The following is a 21,660-nucleotide window of genomic DNA, read 5'->3' on the forward strand; positions in this document are numbered from 1 at the left end:
AGCACGTTTTTTTTTGTTTTTTTGTTATTGTAAAAACATTCTTGCCCCTTTTGTTTCACTATTATCTTCCCGTTATTAGTCATTTTTAATAGAAGGCGTCAAAGTAAACTCGACCAGGATTAATTGTTAGTTACATGGCCTGAAAATGCTCTTCCCATACCTTTTTCAATTAGAATTTATCGAATTAAAAACAAATTATTCGTTAGTTAGTTTAAAGGGCCTTACTGGAGAACCCGTTATTCTAAATTTTTACCAAATTGACAACTGTGAACAACCATAGCGCCATCTTATAACCAGACAAATCGTCTCAACATTGTATTTACGATATCTGCAGCGCCATCTTACATTATTTATTTATTTAAATTTATTTATGCATATTCTCTTTTAGCAAATATTTAACTATTGATATTTTTATACTAAGTGAATCTGAAGGTGACTGAAAGTTTGTGCGTTTTAATGTTTATCGTCCCTAGCGGACCGAGTGAACGGAAAGGATACTCTACAGCGTAGCCTTATAGCAGAGATGAGGTGGGAGATTGCCGATTTAATGGAATAAGAGAATGTGAAAAACATGCGCTGACAACTGCGCCCTCTTGACGGATGCCCCAAGAGTTACTTTGAAGGCGCAAGTTGCGCGTCAGTAAATGACGAAAGTTAGCAATTTCTGAAATGAATTAACCAATTAAGTTTCTACTGAAGAAGTTACAATTGGCGCAAACTGCACATTATTAAACTAAATAGTTCATTATTTTAATTTATTATATGAAGAATACATATCTTGGATTATATTACTGTATATTGTTTTTTGTTAAATATGCAGGATTAAGAGCCACATTTCATTTTAATGATAGACCATTGTTTGACATTTAAAAGAGTTAATTAACCAGCAAGTAGATGTATTTATGTAGTTATTATATAACATAAAAATAATAAGTTAAATTTGATGAAATAATTTCATTAATAATTACAGAAAGAAAATAAATTTTATTTTTTATTTATATATTTTTTCAATTTTTTTAAATATACAGTAAAAATCCTATAACTTTCCAACTTCGGGGCTGTAGGGGCGGAAAATTCCATGAATTACGGACTTATCGGATGCCCCCTCTAGTCGCACGATATTAGGTGCGCGCATGCGTAAATCATGGGCGCAAAATATTAGCAAAATAGCACACGTAGAGGGAGAACCATAATTAGTGTGCGTGGCGTACGTGTGATGACGTTTTAAGGGGAGTGTAACTTATCGGACTTCTACTGTATACATACAATTGAATATATTTATGCATATTAACTGATATTAACATGGAGAATGCGGGTCAAAGGACCCCCCGTGCCTTTGAGAAAAACAGCTCCGAAAATGCATTGAATTTGCCCCGCGGCGCAGTTTGCCCCTGAATATTAATGATTTAATAGGCAAAATCAGTCACTCAAAAAAAAGACTCTTTAAGTTAACCGTCTGTAAGTAAGTCTATTAATAAATATTACGAGTTTACTACAACATCAATTGTGTAAATGAAAATGTTCAATTCAGTGATTTCACTTCATGATATAATTTTTTTCGAAATGTTTTTAAACATTATTGTGCAAAGAGAAAATTTTAATCGCAAATGATTTTTTTTAATATCAGGAAATAACTCTGTTCTTAAAATTTTGCTGCTTCAGTATACTATTTGTATACTTTTTTCACTTTGAAAGAGATAAGAAAAATGAAATACATGATGGACAAAAAACTTAGAATATCTTAATTTACGAATAAAGTTTCCGTACCGATAATAAGATTTCTGAGAACATTTTAAATAATTGAGATTTAATTGTAAAACACACGAAACAGAATCTACAAGATCTTAGGACAATTAAAAGATTTTTTAGGAAAACTCTAAGATTTGAAAAGATATTTAGAAGGCTTAGAAGTTTTGAAAATATTTTTTATGCTGACTAATTTTTCCTAATATTTTATAAATCCTGCCAAATAAAGAAAATACATAAAAATTTTCTGCATTTTTTCGGCATATGTGAAATCTTCAAAAATCTTTTTGAAAATTTCTCCGCAATCTTACGAAAATTATATTTATACAAATTTAAAAAATAGATGCTTTTTAATTTGATTTAAATTAATTTCAATCAATTTATTTATTTAATTAAAGTTTAAATAAATACTATTTATTACGATAATATAATAAGTGTTTAAGAAAGCAGTTTTAAAAAGCTGCCCATCTATTTATATTGCATTTGTTTTTCGGCGAAATACATTTCTCGGAAACTCCCCGCCAGTTCTGCGAACGAGGTGCCCAGAATCTACAAGAATCGAAGATTCCCCTCCGCCCTACCAATATCGTTTCAACAAATTGGGCGAATTCATAACACAATCACACTTTGACTTCTCATGTTGCCAAGGCAATACTGTCTTTAAATCCGTATTTATGATATTCTCTGGCAATTTCAGACTTTAAAGCGGAATTTAAAGTGAAATTGCTAAAAAGTGTTTTGCAGTGCAAATCACTTAGCTCTTAAGTTCCGTGTGATGTATTATAACTTTCTTGAATACCCATGAATTAAAAAAATGGTAAAATCTTAGAAAATGTAATCATTTTCCAACATTTTTTAATCCGTTTTATTTTTTATTTACAATTTCGTTGAAACTTTTGAACCATTTTATGATCTTTTAACACGAGTAAAAACTTTCCAACATTTTTTTTTAATTTTTAAACTTTGAAGAACTTCACTTCAAATATTTCAGATTTTTATTTAAAAATTTGTTTAACCTTTATGAATAATCTCGAAGAAATTATTCATAAAAATTTCTAAAATTTGTAAACAATCTGATTATCTTTCAAGATGGTTCAAATTTTGGCTTTTTTTATTATTATTTTGAGCACTTGAATCAAGTGTCCGTAAAATTTTTAGATTATTTTTTAACCAAATTTTCAAAACTTTTAAGCCATCTGATTGTCTTTTAAAATGAGCAAAATTTTTCTTACACTTTTTACATTCTCATCTGAGAAGGTATTAGATTTGTGTAAAATTTGACCCTCCCAGTTTTTGTCAAATGTCCACGTTTTGAGACCCCCTGAATCCGAAAAAACAGGTTTTCACGAATGTGTCTGTCTGTAAACACGATAATTTTGGAAAAAAGTAATCTATTAAATTTCCCTTTGGCACGCTCGTTCACTGTCTTAAACTAAAGGTCAAGTTCGTTAGGCAGCCATTTTCGATGAAAATTCAAAAAGTGGGCACATTTTAAATATTTTTGAGACCACTTTTTTAAAAATCTAAAAACTTTCTGTACGGTTATTCATAGTATTCAAAAAATTTAACAATTTATCTCAATGACTTTTTTCAAAAAATCAAAAATTACTAGAGTTATAGAATTTTCAAAATCCAAAAAAAAAAAACTAAAATGAACAATTTAGGCTAAACAATGCATGATAAGAAAAAAAGTCTGGAAAAGAAAAAAGTTGCTTTTTGAAAGCCCTACAAGATTATAACAACTTTTTCAATTTGGTCAAAAAGTTGAAAATTCCAAATTTGATCGTACAAAAAAATGTTGAAACCACATTTTTTCACGATCTAAAAATTCTATGCACGTTTGTTCATAGTGCTCAGAAACTCAAACAATTTATCTCCATGACTTTTTTCTATAAAAATAAAATTATCAGAGTTAGAGCATTTTAAATATCCAAAAAAACAAGCTAAAATGAGCATTTTAAGGCAAACAGCGCATGATATGAGAAAAAGTCAAGAGAAAAAAAACTTTGCTTTTTGAAATCCCTAAAGGACTATGATGACAACTTTTTTAATTTGGTCGAAAAGTTGAACTTTTCAAATTTGATCGTACCAAATATAATGAAAAATTCAAAAGTTCCATTTTTCGGCCAAACTATGCAAGATACGAAAAAAATGAAAAAGCTCAAATTGCGCGCCCTGGAAAGAACCACAAATTTATAATGAATCACTTTTCGAAGTTTTTGCTTTAATCGTAAAAAATAACATTCAAAGTAAAAATATTAAATTTGTTTGAAAAAACGATACAAGGTATGAACTTTAATTACCAGACAAAAGTTGCTTGCCTAAAAAGATCTATGAATTTATTATTATTTATTTTTCGATAGGACTAGTAGCTTTTCTTTTAATCGTAAAACATAAGATAATAAATTCAAAAATTAACTCTTTGGAAAAAACACAGAAAATACGAAAGAGGACATAGGCTCCTATATAGGACCCTATATAGGTTCCTGTATTAGACCCTATGCAGATGCGCAGTAGTTTTTATTTAATCGTAAAAAACAACATTAAAAATAAAAAATGATAAAAATAAGGAAATAAGAATTAGTATTATTCAATTTGTATGCATATTATGAATTGTAATGATTTACATTTATTGAAATGATACATGTTTCAGAGTAGCTTAGAATATAATTTAAAGCAAAATAAGAAGCAAATACAAAAATAATCATGATAAATACAATTTGCTTCTTATTTTGCAATTTTTTAGGAAGTAATCCCAGGCAGAGTTTCATAAAAAATGTATTATAATTAATATAAAAGTGTTGTGTATAATGTCGAAAAGTTAACATGTTGGACAAAATTGAGTGCGAAGCACGAGATACGTGATGAGAATGTGTTCGTTAAAGCCAAAAGCGCCTTAACAAAAGAGAGTTCAAAATCACAAAATTACAGTTGTCGGTCCGTTCACCTTTGATTTTAGAAGGTGTGTGCCCGAATGCGGAAGAAATGCAAAGACCAAGTGCGGAGTGCGATTGCCATCAGTCGCGTGCCGTAGGTGCGCTCAAACTCTCGAGCTAAGCTCTTTTAACGAAAGAGAATTCACAATTACAAAATTACAGTGGTGGATGTTTTGAGTCTTAATTTTAAAATGTTTGCGCAAGAATGTCCGAAAATATAAAGACCGAGCGCGTAGCGCGAGGTAAATACATAATCGAGCGCGAAACGCGAGATAAATACAATATCGAGCTCGATATTTACAGAAAACTGTAAAGATCGAGGCGTCCTAACGGCAGAATGCCAACGCACGCGACACGACTTGGCGGTACTTAACCAAACATAAAAACAATAACCGAGAAGTTAGCCAAAACTAAAAGGTGCTAGCTCGCTTCATCAAATCATGAAAGTTCGATCTCGGGCGAGCAAAGCATCAAGGTGCGACTTCTCACGTTTAGATTATAAGCGAGAAGTGGCACCTTCATGCTTTGCTCGCCCGAGATAGCACTTTAATAGGCTTAAGATGATCTGAGGGTACTGCAGCCTACTTGATCCCTCGGCGACCCTTTTCTATTGTTCAGCGCTGAACTCGGTGTCGAAGCTGCACGGCTCCCACCCGGGCCTCCTGCATTATGTTACAGGGGACATTTAAACGAAATATAGTGTATGAACTCTGTTGCGGCCTAACATGGAGGTCGAATCGAAGGCCCGCACAGTGGGAAAAAATTCACTTTTTTTGTTGAAAAATGTCCAGTGCCTTCAATTTTGGTCCGATTTTGAATTTTTCTGTTTTAAATTAAAGTACATTAAATTCTAAAGATTACAACATTAATTGAAAAGTTGATAATAACCATTGTTGTAAACAATTCTTGTAGCAAAATATTAAAAAAGAACTATGTACCGCACCACCGTGGAGGTCGAGTTGAAGGCGCGTTTTTTTGTACGTGGTGAGCGCCAGTAGGCCTAGTAAACTTGTCAATAAAAACATGCATTTTTTTTTAATAAAGAAATTTAAAACTATTTGTCACTAAACATGCAAAATTCACCTGACATGCATTTAATGTGGAGAGAAATATAACAGCGCCCGAGTAAAGTTTATAAATATTCTTTGACTGAAGCATGCATACTCCTCCACACATATTCTACCAAATAGTCATCAGTCCTCGAAACTGCCATTGTACCGATCCGTCTTCGCATGTCGCGCTTTACTTTTGACCACTGCGATTCAATTCCTAGCGTATGAATATTATTAGCAGCTGGATTAAAAATGTTTTTAATGATTTACAGTAGTGTGTGTAGTGAATACGATCTACACCACAATATGCTTTCCAACAGTCCATTATCATGTGAGTACCCAGTAAAAACATTATCTTTGACAATATCGTGTAAGGTATTCGCATCTGGATTTCTAACTACTCTAAAAAAAACACTTTTTGGATTCCCTGTCAACGCCTCCCACCATCCACCTAGTTTTTATTTGCCTTCCTCAATTATATTTTCTTTTTCAAAACGCGCTTTCATCATATTCAACCGTTTTCCCCACTCCCCCAAATTTTTCTTTATTTTCCGATAACCACGCTCTAAGTAACATACTGATATCTGAAATTATAGACCGGACCGTGTCTTTGGGAAGCTCCGTCTCCCAAACAATTACGTTCAATGGATAACGCAGCAACCAGCAAATTACTACTTGCAGAATTCTGAATACTTTGACGTTCGCTACATAAAAAAATGTTCCCTTTCTAACACTTTTTTTTGCGGCACTTTCTACTCCAACAAAGATAAATTACGTCCACTTTCGACCATTCGCAGTTAAACGCAACGTCGCGTCGCAGTCATCGCATGTTTTAGTTTTCGGAAGCAAATTCCACTTTAATACACCAACGGTTGAAATATCCTTTGCAAACTTATTTGTACTTTCCAGGAACTCCATTTCAATTCATATTAGTAGAACTTTCTCCTCTAACGTTTAAAATTAAGTTAATGGCCAAATGATACTGTACTTAGTTCAAATACACTATTCCATTTAAATGTACTTCTGTCACATAATGCAGAATGTGACGGTTGAGAGCCATAGCGCTTCGAGATCCAGGCCAGCGCTGAACAATAGAAAAAGGTCACCGAGGGATCAAGCAGACTGCGATACCCTTAGATCGTCTTAAGCCCTGTAATGATTTGATGGAGATGGCGATCATCTTTAAGTTTTCGCCAACTCCTAGCTTCATCTTGCTCAATTCCGCGAGCTAATACTTTCTAGAGCTAAATTCTTGGTTAGCTTTTTATTCTATATATTTTTCGTTAAGAATCATCTAGTCGATCGTGTGCGTTGGCATCCTGTCGTTAGGACGCCTCGAGATGTGTCCCTTAAATAATTCAGATTGTTAACATTTATTCAAATTTATGAAACTTCTTTTTCAAATTTTGAAAACTTTCAAGAAGGTTCCTCAAAATTTTTCAGATGTATCTTTTAAAATTTTTTTTAAATTTTTCAAAGAGTCACCAAGAATTTATGTTTCCAAATGAATAAACATTTTATATTTTTCATACGTAAAATTTTTAAATTATTTATTTTCAAAACTGATCAACCATTTGATCAACTTTTAAAAAGTGTGCTTAAAATATTTCAACTTCATGTTTTAAAATTGTTGGAATGTTTTGTAATATTCTATAAAAATTAGTTTTTCCAAATTTAAATTTTTTCTAATTCTTAATCCATTCAATTTTTAAATTAATGTTAATTCTTTTTAAACTTTTACACAATCTAATTAAAATTTTTTAATAAGTCCAATTTTTCCTAAATTTTTTTTTAAATGAGTCGAGTTTTTCCTAAATTGTTTTTAATTTTCAAAGAACGAAGAAATTTCCTTAAAATATTTCAGATTATTCATTAAAAAAATTTAATCTCTAGAAATATTTTCCAAGAATTAATTTCTAAGGATAGAAAATCATTTTTATATTTTCAAAGCCTTCCATTTTTAAATTATTTAAAATGATTTTTTTAAACTTTGAAACCATATGATTATGTTTTTACATGAGTCTGATTTTTCTTACATTTTTTCAAATTTTGAAACATTTGAAGATCTTTCCTTAAAATAGTTCAGATTTTGCTTTAAACATTTTTTTCATCTTTTAAAATATTCGCCAAGAGTTAATTTTTCCAAATATGAAGTTATTTAAAAATTTCCAAACCATTTAATTTTCAAATTATTATAAATTACTTTAAAAACTTTTCAACTTTCTGATTATATTTTAAAATGATTCAAATTTTTCCTATATATATATATGTTAAGTTTTAAATTTTTTTGAAGAGTTTCCTTAAAATTGTTCAGATTTGATATTTCAAATTTTTTAAATTTTTTTAAATATTCCTTAAGAATTAATTTTTTCACATCTTAAATTTTTATTCCGTTCAATTTGACATTGTTTGAAAATCTTGTTGAACCATTGAAACCAGCAAATTATCTTTCAAAATGAGTAAGTCTTTCCATAATTTCTTGTTTTAATTTTGAAAACTTTGAAGAAGTTTCCTTAAAATATTTCAAATTTGACATTTTTAAATTTTTAAATCTTTGAAAATATTCTCTAGGAATTGTACCCCGTTAAATTTTTCAATTATTTGAAAATATTTTTGAAACATTTAAACATCAGATTATCTTTTTTCTTTCCCCGGTTCAATTATTGTTGTTCGTAGCTTTCGATTGGGTGTTGTATAAAATAGCTGTTTCGAAGGTCTTGCGTAAACGTAATTTTTAATTTTTAAACGATTCAATTTTTTAATTATTCTTAAATCATTCCAAAACTTTGAAATCATCTGACTAATTTTTTAATGACGTTATTAATTTTTTGATGCTGAGTTTTTCTGATATTGTGGTGAAGTTTGAGGTGAGTGGATTGTGGAAGTGTGTAGAAGGGTGTCGATGTCAGAAAGTAATTGAGGGATTGTGAGGTTGAAAAGAGAAGGTAGATATTTTGGAGGATTGAGACAGATTTGTGTGGAAGTTTGTTTTGAGGTTTATGACAGGGTGGGAGGACTGTGTTGAGCGGATTGGTAGTAGCAGGGTTGGGTAGCGACAAAGAAAAGCGAGACAGGTACCAGACACCGACGATAGCTAGAGGCAGGGAAGTATAATATGCAGGAAAGTTTGAATTTGATTCATGTCTAGCGAAGCGAGTATCTCCGCGGAAGAAACAGATTTAGAGCATGAAAAGTTCAGTACGCCGAAAGAGGAGATCAAGGAAAGGAAGGCAAGGGGGTAATATAAGAAAACTATAGAAAAGGAGAGATTAAGAGCAAAAAGCGTAGGTTCAATAGAAGCATTTATCAAAAGGAAGCGAGGGGAGAGGGAAAGCAGTGAAGAGAAGGAAGGTATCGGTGCGAGCGTAAAATATCAGAAAATGTTTAGATCGACGCCGGAAAAGCAGAGTTTGGGAGGGAAGAGTGATAATAGTAAGGGGGCTGGCGGTAGCGGAGATGAAAATGAAGTTTCGACGAAAGGGGAAAGACTAACGGAAATTCGAGAAGTGATGATAGAGGTAATGGGGATTTATGAAGAAAAGCAGCAGAAAAGGGGAGAGGAATTAAAGAAGGCAATTAGGCGGGAAATAGCTGAAGTTAAGAAAGAAATAAAAAAATGGGAAGATATCAGGGAAAAGTTAGAAAAGAGGATGCAGTCATCGGAGCAAAAACTAGAGAAGCAGGAAGAAGATAATAATAAAAAGGTAGAGGAGATGCGAGGTAGGATGAAGAAACTTGAAAGCTCGAACGGGGATTGTGTTGAAGGCGAGAGTGGGAATAAGGAGATGGAAAGCCTGAGAAAAATAGAACAAAGAATAGAAAGGAAAGAGAGGGAAGAAAGAAAATTAAACATAGTCATAAAGAGCATAAGATTAGAGGGAAAGGAGCTGAAGGAAGGGGTGGACGAAGTACTAGAAAGGATTGATTGATTGAGCTGCAGGGAAACTAGAAGAGGAAGGAACGGGAGATAGAAAAATAAGAAAGAGTAAGAAGGAAAAAAATATGAGCAACGAAAATAGGAAAGAATGGAAGATTTGTGACTGGAATATAGCAGGATAGGGAGTTTATGAGAAATTCGACACAATGGGATGTAGTCATAATGATGGAGACGTGGCTAGATGAAAAGGGATGGGAAAGAGTAAGGGGAAGGTTACCAAGAGGTTACAAATGGCAAGTGCGAAATGCAAAGAGGAAGAATAAAAAGGGCAGAGCAATGGGAGGAATGGTGATGGGAGTAAGGAATGAATGTATAACAGGGAAAGATAAGAAAGACAGGAAAGAACAAAAAGAAGGATTAATAGTAGAAGAGGCAATGATGGGAGAAGAGAAGCGGGAGGTAGTGAGGATTTATATGAACGGTGATATACAGGAGAAAGCAGAGGAGATTAAAAAAATGATTGAAGAAAATAAAGAAGAGATTAGGCTGATAATAGGTGGAGATTTCAATGCGAGAACAGGAGACAGAGGAGGAAATGAATGGGGAGAAGAGAAAGGAAGAAAATCCAAAGATAAGGTACTTAATTTGGAGGGAAAAAAGTTGTTAAAGAGCTTGGAAGAGTTGGGATGGTATATCTCAAACGGAAATATAGAAGGGGGTGAAAAAGGAGAATATACACGCTCAGAAAGTGAAAGGGGAACGGTAATTGATTATGTGATAGTGGATGATAAGGTAAGAGAGAAGCTTAAGAAACTAGAGGTGGGTGAATATGTTGATTCGGATCACTTTCCCTTAATAGTGACATTAGAGGGACAAAAAAGCAATAGCAATATCAGTAAAAGGGGAGCAAAAAAAGGGGGGGGGGAAGAAGAGTTTAGGGAAAAAATAAGAAATATCAAAATGGGAGAGAGAAATGTGGGCGAGGAGATTGGAAAATGATAGGAGAAATACAAAAAGGATTAGAGTACACAAACAAAAATGAAGTTAGTAAAGGAGGGAATAGAAGTGGGTGGGATGAGGACTGCAAAGAGAAGAAAAAGGAGGTCAGAAAGAAATTAAGAATGTAGAGAAAAGAAAAAAGTAATAGGGAAAAATATAGGAAAAAAAAGAAAGAGTATACTGAGTTGTGTTCTCAAGAGAAAGAGGAAGAGAATAAAAGGTTGGAGGAAGAGGCGGAGAAGGCTAGGACGGAATAAGAGGTATGGAAGGTAGTAAATAGAGAAAGAAAAAGAAGAAAAGGAGTAAACCAAGATATTGAAATGATAGAATGAAAGAAATATTTTTTGGACTTTGCTAGGAGGAGTAGAGAGAAAAGTTGTAAAGGGAGGAAAATATGGTAGGGAAAGAGATGAGGAAGAGGACATTTCAAGGGAAGAAATAGTTAAGGAATAATGAAGGATGGAAAGGCAATGATAGCAATGTTCGTGGACTTAAAGGCGGCGTTTGACTCATTAGACCGAGGAGAAATAGAAAAAATTATGATAAAAAAGGAGATAAGAGAAGGATTAATAAAGAGATTATCAGAAATTTTTAGAGAGACAAAAAGCAGGGTACAGGTAGGAGAGAAAGTAGGAGATAGTTTCTGATTGGTGAGAGGTGTGAGACAAGGATGTCCTCTAAGCCCACTTTTATTTAATTTATTAATATCAGACTTGGAAGAAGAAATGAGGAGAAAGGGTTGGGTAGGAGTTCGGATAGGGAAGGAAAAGATATATACACTGATATACGCAGACGACATAGTGTTGATGGCAGAGGATAAAGAAGGGATTGTGGGATTAATTACAGTATTAGAGAAATACTTATATGGGAAAACGTTTAATGTAAACGTGAAAAAAACAAAGATAATGAGATTTAGAAAAGGAGGGAGAAGGAAGAAAGAATGGACAGGGAGATGGAAAGAAATAAAGTTAGAAGAAGTCAAAGAGTATAAATATTTGGGACATATCTTGCAAACTAATGGAGATCATACAGCTCATATAAGAGAAAGGATAAAAGAGCAAGAGGGGTAATGAAACAGATATGGGGAATAGGAAAAAGAAGGTTAAAAAAATTGGAGAAGGGGAATGTGATTATTTGATACGCTGGTATGGCCGGTATTAGGTTATGGAGCAGAGATATGGGGATGGAAAGAAAGGAAAGATATTGAGAGTTTACAAGAAAGGTATATAAGGTGGACACTAGGGGCAGACTGGAGCACGCCAGGACATATGGTGAGAGAAGAAGCTCAAAGGGATAAGTTAAGTATTAGAGCAGGAAAGAGGGCATAGAAATTTGAGACGAAGCTAAGGGAGGGAAATGAAGGGGAGTTGGCGGGAAAGTGTTTGATGGAAGTAGAAGAGAGGAGAGGGGGGCGATCGAATTAACGAGATGGGAAGAAGAAAGGTGGGAGTTCTTTAATGATAGAGAAATAGAAGACGGGACTGGAGTAAACTATGAAGAACTGGAAAAAAGGCAGAAGGAAAGACAATTAGTAGAAAGATGGGGGGCGATTGAGGAATCAAAATACAATAAATGGTATAAGATGATAAAAAAGGAAGGGGTGCCAAAGTATTTAGAAAAGGGATGGAGAGAGAGAAGGTGGACCAGAATAGCAAGATTTAGATTGAGAAACGAGGTAATGGAGGGGATGCACTGGGAAAAAGAAGAGAACAGAAAGTGTAGAATATGTGAATGGGAATATGTGAATGAGAGAGAATGAAAGAATGCACGTGAAAAAAGGTGAATGGAGGTGTAGAAAAAGTGAAAGAAAAAGGAAACGGAAGTCGCTAAGATTAGAAGCGTAAAAATTGTAAGTAATGGTAAGGTAAAAGTTAAGTAGGCTAAGATGCTTTGCGTTCTCATGTCTCTCTCGCGCTTGCACTCTCGCTTTCGTTCGATGGCTCACTCGTTTGCTAATAAGTCCTAAATTGTGCTATCACAGGAAATAGAAATAAGAAACTAGATATAAGACTTTATGTAAATAGGTGTAAATAATTATATATATAGAAAGAATAAGACTGTAAAAAAATATAGATATAAACGGAAATATTGTAAGGAATGGAAGTCATGTAAATCCTTAGGGGACACATTATGAATGAAGAAGAAATTAATTTCTCTAATTATAAAGTTATTAATAAATTTTAAACCATACAATGTTTAAATCGTTATAAAATTCTTTTTGTTAGACTCTTAAAACATCTGATTGTAGTTTTAAATGATTTCAATTTTTCTTACATTTTTTTATCATTTTCAAATTTAAACAAAAAGATTCCTTAAATAATTGCAGCTTTTTCTGGTGAACATTTTTAATATTTTAAAATATTTAATAAGAACATATTTTTACTAATATAAAAAGATGAAAAAATTGTATTCCGTTAAATTTTTTAATTATTTGCAAATATTGTTGTAACATTTTAAAAATCATATTATCTTTTTCCTTCGCAAGTTCAATTACACAGGCCGACAAATTTTAATGCCAGAGAGCAGACCTAACATTTTCGAAGGATTTTGATGCGTTGAATCCGAATCCGAGCTCAAAATTGCTCATGTACATCAGGTTTTCAAGATATCCTAACCTAAAAGTGCAAAAAACGCGTTTTTTAGCTGTTTTCGAGGTTATGTAACTGAACAAGAAAACTGTATATCACAAAAGCTAATATGGAATTAGAAAGTACTAATCTTCCCCTTTCAAACCTACTTGGATTTATTAGGATATCTTTATTTTTCACCAAAATATTCCCAGAGTCAGGTGGGTTAAAATGCTTGTGGGTTGTCAGGGGTTGTTTCAACCCCTAGGAAACGGCTTCCGTAGAAATGACAAGACACGGGTTCAATATTTTGTATTATTTTACCAATGTGAAAAGTTTGGTTCCAAACGTCTGTTCGCTTTTTTGTTAGTATTTTGTGCGGGATCCTTTGTTCTTTTTTAAAGCCCTAAATTGTGGCTGTCATATTGTATCTTCTAGGGGTTATAACAAAAAACTAATACCGGAAATAGAAAAGGCACCCTCGAGAACCCTTGAGATAATATTTTGAAAAAAAAATATCGTACCGTCACCAATAGAGAATGCGTTGTATAAATCTGAACACCTCAGCGTTAATGGGTTAAAACGCTCAAATAAAAAAATTTTAATTACAATATTTTGGTGAAAAATAAAGATATCCTAATAAATCCAAGTAGGTTTGAAAGGGGAAGATTAGTACTTTCAAATTCCATATTAGTTTTTGTGGTAGAAATTTTTCTTGTTCGGTTACATAACCTCAAAACAGCTGAAAAACGCGTTTTTGCACATTTAGATTAGGATATCTTGAAAACCTGACGCACAAGAGCAATTTTGAGCTCGGATTCGGATTCAGCGCATCAAAATCCTTCGGAAATATTAGGTCTGCTTTCTGGCTTTTGCCAAATTTTATCGGCCTGTGTTATTTTTGTTCGTAGCTTTCGATTAGGTGTTGTATAAAATAGCTGTTTCGAAGATCGTGCGTAAACTTAATTTTAAAATTATTTCCAGTTTCTAATGTTGGAGTTTTGAATTATTAAATTTTCTATTAATTGCTTCAATTGATTTATTTTAACTTTTTTAAATCCAGCCGTCTCCAATATTTCTGTAAGCACTGGCTATTGGGTAACAGGTAGTGTTTTTGTTTTGTTAGATTGATAATTTTTATGTAAACATAGACGAAAGCACTTCGGGTATGTGGCTGGAAGGTTGCGGACTCGATTATTGCTGCCTAAACTTTTTTCCATTTTTTTTTTAAATTTTATTAATTAAAATTAATTCTTTTAATACTTATACAATGTTTTAAATGTTTATAGTCGTAAAATTTTAAACTCAATAACCTTAGAAACTATCAGGAATTTTATTGTTCCAATACAAAAAAGGAATTTCCATACAAACTTTATTTTATAACAAAAAACAGCGAATTTAAAAAATATGTATTTCAATTTTAAACAAACAAAAAAAACACACATTTCCAATAAGGATGTTAAATTTCCAGAATTTACTGCCATGTCATACTAAAATAATTATTAAGACTTTGATTAATAGTCTTTGAAATTAATCTTTCAATAAAAAAAACCCTGTCATTACTTACAAATCACATGATTTATCCATTTTTTCCACAAGATTTGTAATAATGCATTGACGCTGCCAAGTCTTCCAGGTTTTGTGTAAAAGACATCATTAACTTACGTTTTGTCCGATTTGTTTTCTAAATCAACATTAATACCTTTCTTAACACAAGAGTTATAATTAGCCTTTTCTATTGAACTGTACTTCAATAAAATTTTCGAATTTCACTACACAAACACAAGCTTTAAACAAATGATTAAAATGTCGGTTTTTAAAGATTTTAAATTATATGCTTAATAACTTTTTAAAAACTTTGAAACGTTTCAAGAGAACGAAAGAATAATCTTAAGATTAATACGAAAATTTAAAAGGTTTTTTTTTAAATATTAATTTGTAGATAAAATTTAAAAAGATATATTTTTTTTAATTTCTATAAATTCCGCGAAAAAAATTCGGAATATTTTAAGACAAGTTTTTTAATTTTTTAATATTTTTGAAAATTTTAAGAAGAATTCGCTTCCGTTTAAGACATTTAGAAATTTTCGAAGATTCTGAATTATTAAAAAAAATATTTCGGAAATTTACCAAAAATTTTTGAAAAACAACTAGATTTGTAATACAAAAAATGAATTTTCAACCAAGATGAATTTTCAAGCAGTAAAAAGACAAATAAAATAATTCGATTTTCAACCCCAAAACAACGGATTTAAAAAAAGTTTGATTTTTAATAAAAAGAAGAATTTTTAACCTAAAAAATTAATTTTCTATTAAAAGCAACATACTGAAAACAAAACTCTTAAAATTGTCAGCCAATAGATGAATTTTTTATTGAAAAAGATCAATTTTGAAGCATAAATAAAATAATTAAATTTTCAATTCAAAATCAAAGAATTTCCAAAAAAGAATGACATTTTTAATGAAAAAGATCATCTTTTAACCGAGAAAATAAATTTTCTACCAATAAACAATGAATTCAAAAAATATATAGTAATCTTTAAACATAAAAAAAGTACTAATTTTCAATAAAAAATGTTTATTTTCAACCTTTTTTGTTTTTTTTTCGCCGTTATCTACTAAAAGAATGAATAAATTTTTGATAAATAGGCTCTTAAATTAGTCTTTGATTACCAAAAAAACAGTACTTTTTCAAAAATGTTTTATTGTGCGTAATTATAAAAATTCCCTTAAGATCTTTCAGATTCTTTTATATCAACTGTTTAATTAAAGCATCCCAAATTCACCTAGCCAGTTAACGAACTAGAATGTAGACAATACCTTACCGATAGAAATCTCAGAGTATTCTCAGCGAAAAAAGTCTGGCCGGTTTGATACTATTTTAAGGTTCGATTTGAATGATTTAGTCTCTGAGATAGACTGAGAGATTTGGGTCCTTTTCAAGGTCCTTTTAGTGGTCCTTTTAAGAGTGATGTGAGGGTAATATAATGTTCCTTTTGTATTCGTCACGTACTGGGCGGACAGAGTTATTTACAATAGTTGACCGTCGCTAACCCGACTCTCCCTTTTTAAATTGTTCTTCAAATTATTAACATTTTATTTTTAATTGATGAATTTTCTCATTATACTTATTTCTAATTATAATTCATATACTAATATACAATTTTCTAGTTGAATTAAAAAAAGTTGTCTTTTTTAGCGTATCCCATTCCATTTACGAGAAACGTTGTATTAATTCCAATTTTAAACATTTGAAAAGAAGTTAGATATCGGAAATCATCGAGGCCCGTAGATTCCGAATTATTATGTTGTAGGCTGTTAACTATGAAATTAAAAAAAATCTATTTCTAAACTTTAATCCGAAGGCTTAACAAAGGACCCTTGAGTGTCGGCTACTCTATTAATTTAGACTCTCTGCTTGTTATTTATGATCGTATTTTTATTTCAATTTCGGAAAGGACATTTTAAAGCCTACAAAAGATTTAAACGAGCTACCTGGACCTTTAGATACATCTACCACGCAGGTAGGCCAACCACTAAATAACTCTGCCCGCCCGGTACGTGACGAATACAAAATGACTATTGTATTTATATTAATTTTTAACTTTGTAGGAAAATTTTTGGGTATCTGAAATCGTTGAAACCCGTAGATTATGAATTTTTTACTCGTGAACAAGTATATGCAACACTGAAAAAAAATTATTTTTAATTTTTAATCCTTTTCAGTTAGCCTACATGTGCTCCCAGCCGACGAGCTACCTGATAAGATGTAAATTAGCATATCTTCAGAAATAGTCAGACTAATCAGGAATGGTCAGGTTGATTAGAAATCGTCAGAATTTCTGACCATTTGTGACGATTCCTGATTTTTTTTAGTAGGGGTTACGGGAAAAACGTCTGGCAAGTGGATTTGCCAGTGAAAATTACTGGCCCTCAAACCGCCAGACAGTAAAAAATCATTCATTTTTAAACAACTTTAATTTCATAAATAAATAATCTGCAATCAATTGGGGAGGGGCTGAAAATTATCCTTTTCGTAATTTTTACATGATAAATAGAAGATATGAAAAGTTTCATCCGGTAAATATGATTTCTTTCTTTTAGTTCTTTTTCTTGAACTCTTCAAATAAACAAAAAAAAAATTCCCTACCGAAAGAAATCTCAGAGTATATTCTAAAGATTCTTTAGGGTCAGAGAAGTTCTCCGCAGGCACTCAGGTAGATATATTCAAAGGTCCAGGTAGTTCTTTTAAATGTTTTAAAGGCTTTAAAATGTCCTTTCTGAAATTGAAACACAATCATAAATAAAAAGCAGAGGCTGAAATTGAAATAAGAATTCGAACATAAATAGCAAGCAGAGGGGCTATATCAATAGAGTAGCCGAAACTCAAGGGTCCTTTGTTAAGCTTCCGGATTAAAATTTAGAAGTAGATTTTTTTAATTTTCATAGTTAACAGCCTAAAACATAATTCGGAATCTACGGGTTTCGATGATTTCAGATATCTAACTTTTTTTTAAATGCTTAAAATTGAAATTAATAGGACGTTTCTCGTAAATGGAATGAGATACGCCAAAAAAGACATTTTTGAATCCCACTAGAAAATGGTATATTAGCATATAAGTTATAATTATGAATAAGTATAATGAGAAAATTCATCAATTAAAAAAAAAGTGTTAATAATTTGAAGAGAAATTTAAAAAGAGATTTCTATCTGTAGGGTTTCGAAACCTTCCATAGAGTTAAGAACCAATGTAACCAGTACAGTGGCGTAACTGTCAGTGTTCCACGGAACAAGGGCCCCCAAGGCTCCGAAATACAAAAAATTCATGAGAAAGAGGTCAAAACAAATATATTTCTCACCCTTAAAATTATGCGTTATTGTAGTGAGGGTGGGGGTGCTTTTTCCACCGAACACAAGTTTCCTGAACGTCGTGACGCTGCTGAACCAGTGAAACATGCTACAAAAGAATACAAAAAGTAAGTTTTACCATAAACACATTCTTTGAGCTCTGCTTCATCCTTCACAATGAAACGGCTTCCAACATTTATTTTAAAAATTTCATCGGTACTCCCCATAATATTTCCTGGCAAATCACCATCTCTTATTTTTACTCCTATTGATATCTTACGTAAGAAAGATAACATGGCTATCTATGAATATTTCAGTTAAAAGATAAATGGTACCATCATACCAATGTTTGTTTCAAGTTGCCGCGGCTGCGTGCTGTATTAAAAAGAGAATGAAGCCCACACATCAGTGTCCCCAATCTTGGGAACTTTTTAAACTGCGCTTGCGTCGCGCCGACAACGCGATTGGCCACTGTTTGCGCGCTGAGTTTGAATTATATAAATATTAAGATACAATACTTATGACTAATAATGAATGGAAAACGCATCAAAAGTAATTTTTACTTCTAAATTAGAATTTCGGAGTAACCGATCAAAAAATAATGCGATATCCATGCAAAAAACATGATTAATTCCGGTGTTAGGAAAAAATTTTGTTCTTTAATTTAGCATTTAAATTTTAAAAAATGTTAATAAAAAGATAAGAAGTTTTAATTTTAAGCAAAAAATATTAGTTTTCATAGTATAAATATTAATTGATTATTTGGATACAATATTATATATTTTATAATATTTATACAATAATTAATTAGTCACCATAAGCGTAACAAAAAATTTGTTTAAATCTCTAGAATCTATACAACAAAATAAAAACGTTATTTATATATTTAGCGAATATTGTGTCACTTTCTTTTAATCTAGGTATTCTTCATGTTATTAAAAAACGTATGATATAACATTTATCAGTGCAGTAATTAATTGTTCTTTATTCATTTTTGGTCATTTTAATAATTTTATTTTAAGTGACATTGTTGGAAATAAACAAGATTTTAATTTTAAGACTCGACAGAGACGAGATTAATCATTGGGAATGATTTATTTCTCTGAACTCATAATTCATAACCTCTTTTTCATTATAATTGAATTATTTATTATAAATATTAAATCTGAATATTTCTATAATTTAAACTCAGCGTGCAAACAGTTACCAATCGGGTTGTCGGCGCCTGGTCGGAGCTACGCAAACGCAGTTTAAAAAGTTCCCAAGATTGGGGACATTGCCACCCATAGGTGAGAGTGAGACACAAGGATGAAATATCTAACGGATATAAACATGCACTTATGAATCAAAAGGACACAAGTGCCTCGCGACAGAAATCAAAGTGAATGTCTGCGCATGCTCAGTGCGCATCTTAATTTTCTGAAACGCGCGTGCGCAGTTTGTCATGTCACCGAATTCAAAGTATAGACCTGTCCAAGTTGTGACGTCAGACAAAATGGCAGTGACACTGGAGGCCACACAAACCCGGTGAATACAGTAGTTTTGCATAGGACTCCGTGTTTTTGTTAGTAATTACACGTTAAAAAAATGTCAAGTGACTGTTTCGAAACTTTGAGTATTACACTAAAAAGCCGATATGCGGAGAAAATACAATTAATAAGTGGTTGTGATCCCTATGACCTTAAAAATGTGGATTTTACCATCGACATCAGAGATGCGTTATTTAAAGTGGAGTCAGTGGACATTTGGAACTATTTGGTGTTGTGACATAATTTTTGCACTATCGAAAAAATAGTGGAATCAGTAATTTTTCAGAAATTTTGAATACACAAATAGGGGAAACCACCCTACAGTAGAAAATGATGTACAGTATATAAACTTAATTAACTGAAAAACTTACAATAAATGTTAATTATTTTTGTAAGTATAACATTTCTGCAAGAATACTATAGTTTCTGATGAAGTTTGATTGAAATTTTATGATTAATTAATTTGAACAAAAAATTAATTTTAACCTGAAAAAAATGTTCGTCTGTTCTTTATTCAAACTTTTTACCTTAACAATCCAATACCTTAACATCAATAAACTAATTTTAATTATAAGTATACTAATGACAAATTATAATGATCGAGAATTATGCATTCTGTCATGCCCAGATACCAGAAACGATTATCTATTGATGGACAGAGATGTGAAAATCGTACCCTTGACCAGGTCTGATAAAACTGTTTAATACAGCTAATTGACTAATTTTGTTATCTTTTTTTCTATAAGAATATTAAATTGTGTATATAAGCTTTATTTATAAAAGAAATTCTTTTCTCAATTTGTGGAAACTGATGCAGTTAAAAATAAAAGCAAAAATATTGAATGAAAATTCTACAACTTTTGCCTAAATAGAAATTACACCCAAAGAAAATAAATAACTAATTTCAAATAAACGATTACAGATTTCATTATTTTTAACTTCAAAAACCTAAAATTGTTCTCTTGAAATTTGTTATACTCAACAATGTCACTATTTTGCTTCGTTTTAATAGCTATTTGAAGGATTTTTGAAATTGAAGGTTATGCCCTACCGAAAGAATCTTTGAGTATATACTAAAAATTGTTTAGGCCAAAGAAGCTCGGAGAAATTATCCGCAGACACTCAGGTAGATATTTTTAAAGGTCCAGGAAGCTCGTTTAAATGGTCTGAAGGCTTTAAAATATCCTTTCCGAAATTGAAATAAGAATACGATCATAAATAACAAGCAGAAAGGCTATCTCAATAGTGTAGCCGACACACAAGGGTCCCTTGTTAAGCTTTAGGATTAAAAATTATTAGTAGATTTTTTTAATTTCATAGTTAACAGCCTAAAACATAATAATTCGGAATCTACGGGTTTCGATGACTTCAGATATCTAACTTTTTTTTTAATGCTTAACATTGGAATTAATCGAACTTTTATCGTAAACGTAATGAGATACGCCAAAAAAGACAACATTTTTTAATTCAACTAGAAAATTGTATATCAGTATATAAGTTATATCATAATATATATGATATATATAAGTATAATGAGAAAATTAATCAATTAAAAAAAAGTGTTAATAGTTTGAAGAGAAATTTAAAAAGGGAGAGCGGATTAGCCACGAGCAACTACTGTAAATAACTGCCCGCCCGGTACGTGACGAATTCAAAAGGAACATTATATAACCGTCGCACCACTCTTAAAACGACCACTAAAGGGATCTTGAAAAGGACCCAAATCTCTCAAACTATCTCCGAGACTATTTTGTTTCAAATCGACTTTGTTTATAGACTCAAATGGGCCAAGCTATTTCGCTAAAGAAAACTCAGAGATTTCTTTCGGTAGGGTGTGCCATTGTAATACATCCTTAACTATAATTCGTTTATCACTTAGCGCTGATAAAGTGTTTTGAGCAAAATCTCAATATTCGCAGTGCAATTGCAGGATAGGAGCATCATCTGTTTTTGCCGACTTCAAATATGAGGTGAAAATACGGGCCAAATGCTGATGGGTTGATGAAAACTTCTTCCACCAGAAGGTTTTGATACAATCTGGTCCCGATGCGGAATAGTTCTTCATCCCTCTTAATACTTTTTTCACCTCCTCGGTAGTGATGGGT

At 31.9% G+C, this 21,660-nt stretch overlaps 2 protein-coding genes across 3 annotated transcripts in view; one reads left to right on the forward strand and one right to left on the reverse strand.

Moving 5' to 3' along the window:
• Positions 1–18,394, reverse strand: part of LOC117169451 (MIP18 family protein galla-1) — an 85,761-nt gene extending 67,367 nt beyond the window's left edge. Inside the window, exon 1 of one of the 2 annotated variants that reach the window (XM_033355833.1) lies at positions 18,166–18,394. In XM_033355833.1, the coding sequence (XP_033211724.1) occupies positions 18,166–18,322 (157 nt within the window). In that variant the 5' untranslated portion in view covers positions 18,323–18,394. The other variant, XM_033355834.1, reaches the window with a different exon arrangement.
• The window catches only part of LOC117169453, an 18,646-nt gene continuing 14,957 nt past the window's right edge, over positions 17,972–21,660 (forward strand). Inside the window, exon 1 of the mRNA XM_033355835.1 lies at positions 17,972–18,154. The gene's annotated coding sequence lies outside the window, so the exon portion shown is untranslated. The remainder of the gene's footprint in view (positions 18,155–21,660) is intronic.

This window comes from Belonocnema kinseyi, chromosome 3, assembly GCF_010883055.1.
Source record: "Belonocnema kinseyi isolate 2016_QV_RU_SX_M_011 chromosome 3, B_treatae_v1, whole genome shotgun sequence".
Taxonomy (NCBI): domain Eukaryota; kingdom Metazoa; phylum Arthropoda; class Insecta; order Hymenoptera; family Cynipidae; genus Belonocnema; species Belonocnema kinseyi.